The following is a 13883-nucleotide window of genomic DNA, read 5'->3' on the forward strand; positions in this document are numbered from 1 at the left end:
CCTCTCAGGGTTTTGCATTTGTAAGGGAAGGAGTCACAGTGAGGTATCTCCTAACGTGAGAAAACTCTCTATCTGTTCTCTTTTCCAAATTAGGTCACCTTGTAAGGCAGTGCTGGATGGGGTTTGTCCCTGCAGCTCGGGAGGCTGTAAATAAATAGGTGTTACAACACGTTCAATGGGATTTCATGGCGCCGTCACTCGTCTATCTGAATATCATCACCCAAATTAATAACAAATTAATTCTATCTGCTGAAAAGACCCCAACTGTCACCCTCCTGTCCGGGATGAGATCATTTTGGGCCCTTATTTGCTTACAGGAGGAACGGAGCCAACACATTCTTCTGGCATCATTACCGAGGGCAGGCTTGTGCACAGAGAGGAGTGCTCCCCTTGGTCGAATCATCTGGAGTGCAGGGAGGAGAATTCGATCTATTTGAAGCATCTTCCTCCTCTTTGTTGCTGTATCAAGAGGGTACCCATTAGTGCCAGAGATGGGATGGACACCCACCCACAGGATCGGATACTGCAGACTGCCCTCGCTCAGCCTGCTGAGCAGCTGCCGGGTTATAAAGATCTCTGGCCCCTCCTGACCTGCGCCAGATTTGAATCATTGACCTAGAAGTGAAAAGCTTGAAATCCCTGCTCAAGCCACGGGATAAACTGAGCTCCAGAGCTGCGTTTGCCTTTATTCCACGTTCATTTGCTGCCATCTAATGGCAGATGGGGAGTGGAAAGGCTTCCTCTTGTCCTTGGCAGCCTAGAGCGTGTGTACAAGTAATTCTCAGCCCTTAAGAAAGCTTGGGAAGCATGGTGATTTAGGCTGGCTTTATTCCTCTATGGAGTAGTCTGACAAAGGCCTGTTGTGCTGCAGATTAAGTAAGAGCTGCAAAAAGCAGATCTTCATACTGGTTTTGCTCTCCTATGCTGGCTGATTTCCATAGAGGAAACCTGAGTGAAAGGCTGTGATTATAACTTGGCTTAACAACTGTCCCAAGGGTAACTGAGTACTGGGGGCCTGTTGGCAAGGGGAGGTGCTGAGAGAAGGTAGGTAGGCAGGTAGGTAGGTAGGTAGATGGCACTTCTAATCTTCTGAAGTACCACTGGTGAACACAAACATCTGCACTTCCAGGAACTTTGTTACAGAGAGAGAAGGAGGTGGAGACCGGAACAAAATTAACTCACAATTGCAGTGGCTTTAAGATAGCAGAGAGGAGATTGAGATTAGAGATAAGGCAGAAGCTCTTCCCTGTGAGGGTGCTGAGGCGCTGGCACAGGGTGCCCAGAGAAGCTGTGGCTGCCCCATCCCTGGCAGTGCTCAAGGCCAGGTTGGACACAGGGGCTTGGAGCAGCTGCTGCAGTGGAAGGTGTCCCTGCCCGTGGCAGGGGTTGGAGCTGGAGGAGCTTTAAGGTCCCTTCCAGCCCAAACCAGGCTGGGGTTCTACGACCTGTAAATGATCTGTAAATTATTTGGTCCAAAAGCTAACAGAATAAAATCCATTTCCTTCAACTAAGACATAAAGGAGAAAAACCTTTGCCCAACTCTGGGAAGTTCCTGCTGTGTTTCCTGTGCTTAAAACCCCATATTTATAAGTTAGTAAGTATTCCTCATGCATAAGGTTTGCATTGCCTGTTTCTATTTACACACAGGTCTCTAAATCATCCTTTCAAGCCCCACTAGCTGACACTATCTCACAGAGGATAAAGGTTATAAACTATATTTTCTTATGCGTCACTGCAGTGCAGCCACTGGGTACCCAGAGATGTGTTCTGTGATGGGACGACAGCCAGTGAGCCATGAAGCAGCCTTAGAACAGTCCCAGCAGTGACATGGGAGCTTGCATGGCCCAGCAGTCACACATAGGCTGTCACCAGGGCTGACTGTAGTCATAAATCAGGATTCAGATTTGATGAACGTAGTCCTTAGTCACCAAAGAAATGCTGTTTTATACCAGGAAAATGGGAAGAAAAATGTGATGTCTCTGGGCAGAATACTGGAAAAAGCTGTAAAATTCCCCTGTGCTTGGCTGGAGGAACAGATTGGATCTAAGGAAGAAGTTCTTTACTGTTAGGGGGGTGAGGCTCTGGAATGGGTTGCCCAGGGAAGTTGTGAATGCTCCATCCCTGGCAGTGTTCAAGGCCAGGTTGGACAGAGCCGTGGGTGCCATGGTTTAGTGTGAGGTGTCCCTGCCCATGGCAGGGGGGTTGGAACTGGATGATCTTAAGGTCCTTTCCAACCCGAACTCTTCTATGACTCTATGAATAGCTCCTGGAAAGGAAGTCCAGGAATGAAGGAACATGGAAGAAAAGAAGGGAATACCAAACTACTTTTTATTTTCCTACTGGAGGAAACAGTCTTTCAAAGCACTGTGGAGAACAACAGAATTGAGTGCAGAGAGTCCTCAAACACCCTTGTAACTGCTGCTTCCACCTGCACATGTGTGAGAGAGCAGAGGGAAGCAGCACACATGGATTCTCAGTGGGGAGTGAGAACATTTTAGCATGAGGCTGCTCAGTGTTAGGCCACAAACAGTTCCCAGACTGCAGGGAGCAGCTGAGTTATCCTATCTAGAGAGTCCCAGGAGCTCCTTTTGCAATCAGGGTGCAGCCACTGTTCCCTTACGTCAAAGCCAGGATCTGTCTTCTGAGAAAGAAGCTTTGTGTCGCTGGTGATACCCACTAGTGAGACACCAGTGATTGCGGGATGAAGACAACAGTGATGTCTTCTGCACACAGAAGCAGATCTGGCAGGATGCTGAGAGCTCTTGGTGTAACTGCTGCTTAGACCCAGGTTAGATCCTTTGCAGAATGGTGATGTTCCTCAGCTGGAACCAGTACTGAAATGCCCCTGTCAAGCAAGTGCCCCAAGGAGACTTTCTGCTTGCTCTGTAGATGCTTCTTGAAGCTCAGTGGTAAAGTGATAGCAGAACACGTTTAACAGCTCTAAAACTGTCTTGGCAAGAGTGCTATTTTCTTAATCCACATCCCTTCCCCTCTTACTTCCCACAGGCAAACACCATCTTCGGACCGCTCTTGGGGAAGCATCAGTTGCGAAGTGAGGACATAAAATTACACCGAGTGAGCTGAAATCCAAGTCTCACATCCCAGCAGTGACATTTAGCAGTTAACATGCACCCTCCACACGCAGCAGCTGCAAGGGTTTGTTACTGTCACTTACCAAAACCTTTGGTGTGCCCAGCTTTGAGCCAGAACTCGCAGGCCCAGAGGCACCACTGTGTCACCAAGAGCCCTTTAGTGTAGCATGACATCTGCGAGACTTCAGCAGGATAGAGGAGTGCTCTGGTACTGAGGTATGGTTCAACACCCTCCATTCTCCTGGGAGTTAAGCTGCATGTGTCAGGACACTTGCATGAGCGCGGTTAACTTCAGTGCTTAATGTGATTTGTGTGCTTAAATACGATGATCAAGTTTCTAACCTGCTGATTCAACACGGGAGGGGGAATATATCAAATCAACATGAGTTTTGCTGCGATTGTGGCTTTTGCAGGGCTCTGCACAGGAAGCTTGACACAAGAGCTCTTACAAATGCCAGGATAAGCAGAGAAAAAGCCCAAACTCAAACACCCCATAGAAGAAACATCCTTCCTGAGCTCATCATTGCAGCCTCCCGTTCGTCTGCCCCTGCTGAACCTTGTCCCCCCTCTCTATCAACGCGGGCTCTCGGAGCGGCAGCAGCTCCGGGGGTTTGGACACATCCCCTTTCCGCTCCCCAGCGCTTCCTTCCAGGGGCTGTTTCCCAGCAGGAGCCGTCCCCACTGGAGCGCTCCAGTGCCCCACACAAGCCCCCGGTCCCCGTGTGGCAGCGGGTGTGCCCGAAGGGGGTACCATGGGGGTACCATAGCGGTACCGGTGCGGTGCTGCCGGGCCGCAGAGCGCGGCCGGGGCCGGCCCTCCCGCTGCCACTCACGGCACCGCACCGCCTCCTCCGCCGAGCGGCCGGGGGCCGGGCTCGAACCCGCGGCCGAGCAGGGCGGGCTCCGAGCCGCGCCGTCGCGCTCCAGATGTGGCGGGCGCCTCCCGCGTTGGCACCGTTCCTGCCGCGGCCCTGCGGGCGCAGCCCCGCGCAGGGCAGTGCCACGGGCAGGGCCAGGAGCCGGTAAGCGATGGGGTGGGGACGGGTCTTGGGGCCGGGGTTCCTCCGCCCGCAGGGGGGACTTTGTTTTGTCCATTCCTTGTCCCTCCTTTCCCTCTCGGCCGTCACTGGGGCCTCCCAGCAGTTTCCTCTGCTCCCCAGATATTGAGCAAGAAGAGGGTTGATTGTGCAGGGGTTTAGGGCGCTAGGGGCCAGTCCTGAAATCGAGAGCATCAGGGGACATTTGTCAGTGGTTAACCCGGATGAGTGCTGGCAGGAGGTGATGGGGAAGGATTTGGGGCACTGCCTGAGAAAGCAGGATGAATGACAGGATATCAAGAAATGAGATGTGATGGGAGGAAAAGGGTGGCTAGTAACAATTGTGCATGTTTGTTTTTTTCTTGTAAGATGCAGTGGGGTTGTGGCATCTTCTCTGTAGCTAGATGAGTCATGTAGTGCATGTGTGTCAGCTAAGGCACAAAAGGAGGAAAAAGTATCCGGATGAGAAAGAAGATCAAAGAATTGTGTTGTCAAGCAGTGGTGGACAGCTAGCTGTGCTGTGGTAGGTGCTACTTACTGCACGTAGTACATACCTGTAGTGTGCTAGGTATGTCTGTCCTTTGCTGGACTGCAGGATGCCCCATCCCTGGCAGTGTTCAAGGCCAGGCTGGATGGGGCTTGGAGCAACCTGCTGTAGTGGATGCCCATGGCAGGGGGTTGGAACTGGGTGAACTTTAAGGTTCCTTCCAGCACAAACCAGTCTGGGATTCTGTGCTAGCATGTGACCTGCTTCCATTTCACAGCTACAACTGCAGCCCTAAAGGGGTTGGATTCTGCTCTGCTCCTCAGTTCTCATGATTCCCAGTGCTGGGTCCAGAATTCAGGCTGTGTGCAGCATCTTCCACATCCTTCTAGGTGTTCTCAGGATGAGATCCGTGATGCACAGCAGCACTCCAGTGTGAACACGAGCTCAGGAAGAGATGCAGTTACAGAAAGGGACTTGATACAATGCAAAGTTGAAGGTAAACTAAGTACCAGTATCTGGGTCAGGAGAGCATCTAGAGCATGGCAAGTAGGTGGTAGTTTGCCTCCAGGTTAGTGGAGTGGGCAAAACACCAAAGAGTTTCCTACCTCTGACCCATTTGATGCCTTTTCTCATTATCTCTTTGTGTCTGACTTTGTTTTTCAGAGAAACTCTGTGATTCACGAAAGCCACCATGAAAGGTGAAGAGATTCGGCTGAGGAGAAAAGAGGGCAGGACTAGGAATGGAGAGCGATCCAGGCACAAAGCAAAGAGCAAGGGTAAACACAGAGAGAGCCGACTTGGCAGCCAGGAGGCAGAGGATGTCTCTCTGCACACACAGCAGAAGCTGTTGGCCGAGGAGAAAGCAGCCATGGCAGAGGCACAGGAAGAGTCAGCCATCACCATTTGCCTGCAGGTGCTCCTGCCATACCTCCTGGCTGGGCTTGGCATGGTCTTGGCAGGCATGGTTTTGGATCATGTTCAGGTAAGGGAAAGACTGGAGCTACCTGGCATTGGGATAGGTGGGGAACTTTTCTTCAGAGGCAGGGGATTTGCTCTGGGGATGGCGATGTAAAGGACATTTTGCAGCACTTTCACATACCAACATGTCCTTCAAAGTCAGCTCTTCCGTGCTTTTGTGCAGGAGGCAGCATGTGGTGGTGTTCTGGCCCTTTCTCTTTGGAGATAAAAGACAGTAATGGACTAAAGAGCACGTGAAGGATCTGAGGCATCTGTGTCAGGAGGTGCAGGCCAGTGCAAAGGTCTCACCTTGGTCCTGGGTAGAGGGTGTCTGGGCTGCAGCCCCAAGGGCTGTGGTGGTGCAGCACTTTCCAGCTGTATCACTGCTGGATGTAGCTCTGGCTGGCTCTGCAACCCCTCCTTCATTGTGCAAGGAGCCACCCAGGCCAGCACTGTTCATGCTTCACACAACCAGCCCGGCCCTGCTTGTGCTCCACATCCTTTTCCAAGGCTTTGTAGCAGATGACTCAAATCCTTGAGTCTTCTTCCAGTGCGATTTCTAATCCTGTTACAATCTGGACCAGACCTTTCCTCCTATGGTGCAGCAATACAGAGCTCTAAGGCAGTGGTAGGCACCTAATCTTAGTTTAAAGCTGCAGTTAATTTCCAGGTTATAAATGGCTATCTCAGTGCTGCGTGTGTTTTTGATAACCCTGGTTATTTGCCTGGCTAGCTGTTGGGTCAGACTGCCCTAACCTATCTGATACAGTGGCACTGAGACTCCTGTGCTTGCACAAATCTGGAGCTGTGTACTTCTGCTGTTAGCCCTGCGCTGATCTCCCTAAGCTAGAAGAGCTATGAAGGCTTACGGGTGACACAGTATCCTTAACTGACCTTACCATGTACTCAGTACCCAGCAGCATGCCTCCTCAATCAGAAAACACCAAGGCAAGTCCAGGACCCAGCGACAAACTGCTTTTTGTGTCCTTAGATGCCATTGTGAGAGTCCTGAGCCTTGAGCAGCCACTTTCATTTTTCAGCCTGCTCAAACCTGCCCATTCCTAAGGATCTTGGACATTAGGTGCGTGTTACCACCTATTGTGAGATATTGAAGCATGAAATAGGTTGCAGATGGGTTTATGATGTTGGGGGAGTGTGGTTTGGGTTTCTTTTTGATTTCTACGAAGGACTGGGCCAGTAATATGAACAGAATGTGAAGTAAGCATCATACTCCTCTGAAACCACAAAAGTCTGGTTTCTGTTTTACGCAAAGAGCTCACAAACAGCTTTCATGTTAATGCATAGAGCCTGGGAAACCAACCCATACAGCATCTCATAGGAAAAGCAGCCCTTTGGCAGTTAGCACAGTGACTTTTCAGGCATGATCATGGACTGTGTGTGGACTTGCTGCTGTCAGGAGCTGCCCTTCCTTTCTAAGCCAGTCCTGGCCTCTGCTGCTGTTTCTGTGGGACAACAGGAGATGCTGCAAGGCTTTGGGTCCAAGGCACTCTCCATCTTGCCCTCAATCTCTCCACATAAGCTCTCTTCTCTGCCCTTCCCTAAAGCGGGGAAGAGAAGAGCAAGGTAAGAAACAAACCCACACAAACTGAGCTGTAATGGAGCCACCAGAGTCAGGCATGACAGTTCTCCAACTGGGACATATGGTTCCTGAACAGCATCCTCCACCCATGAGCCTCGGGTATCAGGAGAACCCTATCTGTTGCTAACCGTGCCATACTGTTAAGAGCATTCCCTGTTATCCCTTGTCCCTTCTCTGCAGGGATGGTAAGATCCATCTGAAACTGTGCTCTTTGGCACTTTGTCATCTTTCTGTACTGTGGAGTTGGATGGATGCCCTAGGCCAGGGTCAGGGCCCACCAAAGAGCCTGTTTCTGCTTTCTCCAGGGCAATGCAACCTGTTTGCTGGTTTACAAAGCACAGGGACACGGTGTTCCTCCCCAGGTTTTGCTATGATGTACCAGGCTGTGCAGCCATGAATTGGTTGGTTTGTTCTTTTCCCATCTAGTTCTGATCTTTATCCCACTGTTCAGCTGTGTTCTCCTCAAACCTGATGCATCTCTTTGCAGACAAATATGGTCTCTGTGCCAGGAAAACATGATGCATCTCTATGCTGACAAATACGGTGCGGATCTTTATCAGAGGCTCTTTAAACACGCAATAAAATCACCCAGTGTACACACACAGGTCACCTCTGCCCATTACCTTCCCTTCATACTGATTCATTGCTTGAAGGCTTTTTACGGTGCTTGCTTGGAAACAGAGAGAGCTGAAGCTTGGTAAACCCATAAACCCTACCTAGTACAGGCTGCATTGCTGCTGGCATGTTTCAATGGCATTTGAGTCATTCAGGCTCATTACTGTTTCCTTTACGTTCATGTTTCTGCCTGTCAGGGATCCAGTTGGCAGACAAGGTGGCATACAGGACTAGGGATGCACAGAAAGGGTCTCTCCTTGAGGCCTCTGTGAGTATTTAACCAGAATTGGACCTTCATGCTGTCATTTCTCAGTTCCTGGCTGGTGTAAGGAGGTTGGGTCATGTGTGGTTATTACAGGGTTTTCATTAGCCTCCTTCTGCCAGCTATTATGGGCTTTCTTTTCCCAGTTATATTAGCCAAAATATATTCCTTTGTTAGCTTTCAGCTTGGAGGTGACACACATCCACACCAGGAACGTTGGGAGTGGAGATGGCTGTACCAACACATCAGCCTAGGAAGCAGCAGAGGACAGATAGAGTCTCCCATCTCCCTGTTTACCTGTGAGGCAAACACATGTTTTATTCTGTCTAACCCTGCCAATGCATTTAGCTCCAAGCTGGGGACCCTGTCACAAGGACAGAGTCCACAGGCCATTAATCTTTAGGTCTCTCTGCAGAGGGTGTCAGGGAAGGGGTTGATTAGTACAGGAAGTGTAAATAAGACAATGCGGTTTAAACACTGGATTTGAACTGGACTGAGTAACCTGTATCTGTTGTGCCCATTGTTGAATACTTGCTTTCACCATTTGCCTTCACTGGGGCATGGCTGGGTTTGAACCTGTGGTTGGATAGGGAAAAAGCTCAGTTGCCAAGGTACTAAACCCTTCCATCCTAAATGGTGCTTTTAAATCGCCTCAGATCCAATTAGTTTGCCCAAATTCACTATCAGAAAGGAGCCCCCACAAAACACCCCAACTCTCTTCCTTGTGTGCGTGACTTTGAGCTTAAGTCTCTACTGACCAGGACACTTAACTCTTCAGCTGTACGCAGCCATGGTCCAGCTCTGGTGCTTGACCTTGTGTTGGCTGTTTGACCATGGAGATGCCGGGGTGAGACCCCCTCTCTTAAAGGCAGTACTGTGCAGCAGCAATGTGTTTCCCTTTAGGACAGGAAGGGAGCCCAGTTCACAGCATGCCAGGGAAACATTCACCCTTTCTCTGCCTTGCCTGCTGTGCACTGAGATTACAGAGCTACCTTAAATAAGCTCCAGCTATGAATCTTATCTTGGCTGTTGCAAACTAGCAGAAAGTTGAAGTGATGACAGCAGATAAGGGTGCTCGCTTTTCAACCTTGTTGGTTGGTTCTCTGGCTTATTTCCCCCCACCCCAAGCCAGTCGTTCAGAGGTAAGGCTGGCATAGCCCCACCATTCCATTCCCATGGATACCACGGAAGGGACAACAAGGACCAGGTTCTAGAACACCCATTGTTCTCTCACCACCATGCTTAGCTGTGTCACTGGCCAGAACTCCAGACCTGCGTCAGATCGTCAGTCGCGAGGAACGTGAACTCGTGTTGCTTTTGACCTTCCTTCACCTTCAAGGCAATCCAAAACCGATCCTGGTTGTTAACTGCCCACCTCCTCGGCCTTGGAACAGTGAGAAAAGTTCAACGTTGCTTATGGTGGGAGTGAGGGAGCCGGGGCTGGTTCGCAGCAGGCTTACACATTAAACCATCGTATCAACGGCGAGCTGCGGGCTGACAAGAAGTGTAACCTGAGCAGAAAGGACACTAGTGCGTTTGAGCACGCTGAGGGATTCTGGCATGACCTGTCACTCTTTCAGTGCTGTAGCCTGAGCAGGTCTTACTGGTTTTTACCGAGGTGGTGGGAGCTGGATGGGGTGTGGGCTCGTTTCTATTCGTCCACAGACGTCTCCACAATCTTCTTTTCTTCTTTTTAATTCCCCCCGGGATATAAATCAGAGGAATTGGGTCCGTCCCGTTTGCTGCCACCTGGGGTCAACCCGGCTGAATCCATTTTGGAGGATACCTTTGCTGCAGCCCTCTGGACGTGCTCGGAGGAGGAGAAGAAGATAAAGCAATTTGGCATCATTGCAGTAGCTGGAAGCAAAGAGACCTACGAGGAGGATCTGTGGGGTGTCCTGGTCTCGGTGTTTGACCATGGTGCTCACCAATGTAGAACTGGAACTGTGCTTCCATGGTCAGAAGCTACGAGGTTTCAAATGCAAGGTGACCAGGCTGGCCAATGGGTTTCTGCCGGAGACTTCGTTCTCCATTGCGAGCCAGGTTTTTCTGCCGTTCCTTCTGTCTGGCTTGGGCATGGTAGCTACTGGCCTCTTAATGGATACTGTTCAGGTAGGTACATGTGGTTAGACTGCTTTGTAGTGAGAGGGTGGGCTAATTCACTGACCTTGAGTATCTATATGGGTTTGGTTTGAGTACATGTGGTCCTATAACCAGTCAGCAGGAGGGCTCTAGACTTTTCTTGTGCTAGGGAGACACTATCCATCTCCCTTAGATCAGCACATGGGCTCCTTTTAAAGTGGGAGAGTGGATTTCAGACTTGTAGCATTGAACTGGGTGCTTCCTTTACTGTATCTGGCTGAACACTTGGATGACAACGGCTATGAAGCAGCTGGGACCAGACTGCCACATATTCCCCTGTTGCATGGTATTGTTTCTTTCCTTCAGAAAATGCTGATAAGGAGATCTGGGTCAGGGCTGTTATTAACTACCTGTCTTACTGAGAGGCAAGCTTATGCTTTCAGTTCTTTGCAAGCAACCTAATGTAATCTTTGGTCTAGAAGGCATTTAGATGCTGTGCTGAGAGGCATGCCAGCAGCAAAAGATTACCATTGACTCCCAGCTGAGTGCTCCCTGGCCAGATTCTGAGGAGGGTGTAAGGATGGAATATTTACCCTTCCACTGACTTCCACGCAGTGCTGCTGGATTTACAGCGTTGTGCCCACAACCAGAATCTGCCCCATCTTGGGGCACGAGTAGAAATGCAAAATCTGAGCTAGTTTGGGCATCTCATGCCAGTGGATTTACAAATCAAAACGCTGGCAGAGCTTCCCAAGGATATATTGTGCGCTCTGATCTCACTGGAGTACGTTGGCTTCTCTGGCATTAGTACCACAGCGGGAGCTAAATATGGCTACTTGAGTGTTTGGAAGGACAATACCTTGCTGTTTTTTCTTGTGTTGGAAGAAACAAAGGAAGCAGAGAAGCTAAATTAAAGGGAATATGAGGACTATAGAGAAGGGTTAAGCGGAGTGGCACACGCTGTGTTTGTCGTCCCCACCTTGTGCTGTGTATAGGCACAGACCTGTCTTGCAGCATTACAGAGGTTCTCAGACTACCCAGGATGTTGTGCTAACAGTGAGCAGTTATCTCAGAGAAGGATACAGACATAGGACATACCCAAACCTTGGCAGGTGAACAGGGCTTTGTCTAAAAGAAATTAGATGCGCTTGCCAAGAATTGGGCCCTGTGACTGTATCTGAAGTGATGGAAAACACGAGCTGCGTGTACCTACGTTGCCTGTGTCCTTTAAATACCAGAGAGCAGTCTGCTTTATGTATTTGTTCACTAGACTTTTACAAATGGGGTCATGCACGAAGCACAAGCATAGGAAGTGTGTATTTTGGTGACCGTGTCTCCAGCTATACTGAACTAGAAGCCATCAGTCACTGAGTTCAGCTCCCAGAGGAGGGAGTTGGTGCACTGAGAGTCGCAGCTGGCATAAGGAGAGATGTTAGCGAGGGAAGCTGCCATGGTGTCAACAACCCCATATTTAAAACCAGTCCCATAGCTGGGAATACCCAGGGGTATTGGCCTTTAAAGGCTTGGATCATGTTTCTGTGCCTTTTTGCCTTTCAGCTGTCTGCTCTCAGCTTTTCTTCCTGTGAGAGCCAGGAATTCACTGTCCTGCCCAACTAAAGCCTGAGACTTAAGTTTGTTTGCTTGAGGCCAGGTACCATAAGGCTCATATTGATAATCATGAGGGTTCATGTGCTGAAACTATCGTTTTTCTAGTCCGGGAGTCTGTGATTTGCCCATTTTCCAGGGGATGGTCTGGCTGAGGAATGCTTTCCTTATTCGCAATCACTCCAAAACATTCTTAGGCGGCTCCATGTCTGCCTTTGGCAGGGAGATACATGGACAAGCTTAGGATGGTATCTAGAGCATATGTGTGAGTTTAATGGTGCTGCCCTTGTTTTGTTCCCTACCAAATGTCTTGAAATAACACAGTTCTGTGCTGGAAGTACAAGGCTGATGTTGTCAAGAGCAGAGTGGAAATTGTCTGCATCCTATCAAACTATCAGGGTTTTAGCAGTTTCTAATCAGTTCTGGAATGAAACCAGAAACCATTCGTGTTAGTGTGTAAAAACACCCCAACCAAAATCACAGGAGAGATCTGTGTGGCCCAGCTGACTCCAAGGTTCAAACCTGGGTGTCTCCTACTGTGATAAAAGGGTGCCCAAAGAAACAGCCATTTGCAAATTGTCTCCCTGGTTGTGCAGGTGATGCAGTCTCTCTGCAGGGCTGGGAGCATGGCATGGGTCTGGATGTTTCCGCTTCTGCTCCAGTGATCCTTGGCCAGCTGGTCCATCCGGATTCCGGGCTGGCTGGCATTGCTGGAGACCTCGCAGGGCTCTGCCAGTGTTTGGCCCAGTCTTTTACAGTAAGGTGAAGAATCAGCTTGAAGCTGGATGATCAGATTTCAGCTTCAGGAAGAAAGCTTCCCTCTCATTCTCCTCTTCCACATAGTCCACATTTGGGACATAGTCCAAGTAAAAGTCACAGATAGAAGAGATCCTTGTCCTTTGATAAAAGCCCATGAAATGACTAGCATTGAAAAGGATTTTGAATTGCTTATTTTTTAGTCCAGGGTCTTGTGATCTTTATGTTGTTCAGGGCAATGGAAAACCTGTGAGCTTTCTTAGCTGCAGCCATGGATGGATGGATGGATGCACTGGAGAGGTAGCAGGACATGGCAGGGACTGTGAGGGCAGCGTAAAGAGGGACAGCAGGGCTAGACTGCAGCTGGAGAGCCTGTCCCAGTGCATCACAGCCTCTCCTCCTCTGTGGGACCCCCTGAGCAGATCCACCTTGCATGGGTACCAACTGCAGTGGGTTACGGGGCAACCAGGTTTCTTCAGAGCTGAGCTTCAGGGCTTTAATCCATTATGGGGACATGAAGTGGGAAAGGTTTTCAGTGTCCCTGTGTGGGTTTGCAATGCTGCAGGGTATGTTTGCATGCCTCCTAGGCCAGTTTTCATCTCAAAGGACAGAGATGCAGCCTAGGCTTAACCCAACTGCCATCACTGAGGCAGATGCACAGCTCTGACCTGCCTCATTCATCCGCTCCTCAAGCTGACAGTGCTGCAAAGGGATGGCACAGGGATCATCTGCATATCCTGTACTTCTGCAGTCTCTAACACAGTGGAGTCCTGGCTACTGGGGTATAAATCATTATGAATCTGTCCTTAGGCTCTTGATGAGTCACTGATGAGACTCAAGTGGAGGCACTTAACTCAGCTGGTTTTATTAGTACAGTTGTGTGATTCTCTATTAGTCATTCAAAGCTTTTCACTGTAATTACATGTAAGGCAGAGTCCCCCTAAGAACACACCACATAAGCTGAAACTTCCTATTTGAACCCTGCCTATTTCCAGGTCATCGCTGCCAGGAAATGTGCCTTTTTCTTTTGACAACCATGTTTTGCCCGTTATCTGCATCCCTGAGGAGTGTCTTGTACCACGTGCTTGGCGCTCAGCCCCACTTTCATTCATCCTGACTCTGGAGGAAGCTGTGAGCTTCCCATGCATGGCACAGCCAGAGCAAAACACGGGCCTGTTGCACCTTGTTTGTGTTTCCCAACAGCTGAACGTGTTAACGTTTAGACTATCCAACCCCCTGGATTTTTAAGGTTATAGAATCCCAATGGATGTGGAGAAAGGTGGGCAGGGATCTGTTGTTCATTTTCCCACCAGGATTTGAGACCATTGGGTGATACTAGCCAGTGACAGAATGAATGAACACCTTGATCCTTCCCATCTCCTGCAGCTAA

General features: G+C 49.6%; 1 protein-coding gene across 4 annotated transcripts in view; it reads left to right on the top strand.

The window, feature by feature from the left end:
- The first annotated feature begins 3967 nt into the window (after nt 1–3967).
- LOC115946681 (solute carrier family 41 member 3) overlaps nt 3968–13883 on the top strand; it is a 64284-nt gene continuing 54368 nt past the window's right edge. For 2 of the 4 annotated variants that reach the window (XR_004549977.1, XM_034065896.1), the window contains exons 1-2: nt 3968–4114; nt 5280–5598. Coding sequence is in view for 3 of the 4 variants with exons in the window: in XM_034065896.1 (XP_033921787.1) it covers nt 5308–5598 (291 nt within the window). In the remaining variant the exon portion in view is untranslated. Of the gene's footprint in view, nt 4115–5279; nt 5599–7927; nt 9444–9769; nt 10163–13883 lie in introns of those variants that run through there. The other 2 variants (XM_034065898.1, XM_034065897.1) reach the window with 2 other exon arrangements.

This window comes from Melopsittacus undulatus, chromosome 9 (genome assembly GCF_012275295.1).
Source record: "Melopsittacus undulatus isolate bMelUnd1 chromosome 9, bMelUnd1.mat.Z, whole genome shotgun sequence".
Classification (NCBI taxonomy): domain Eukaryota; kingdom Metazoa; phylum Chordata; class Aves; order Psittaciformes; family Psittaculidae; genus Melopsittacus; species Melopsittacus undulatus.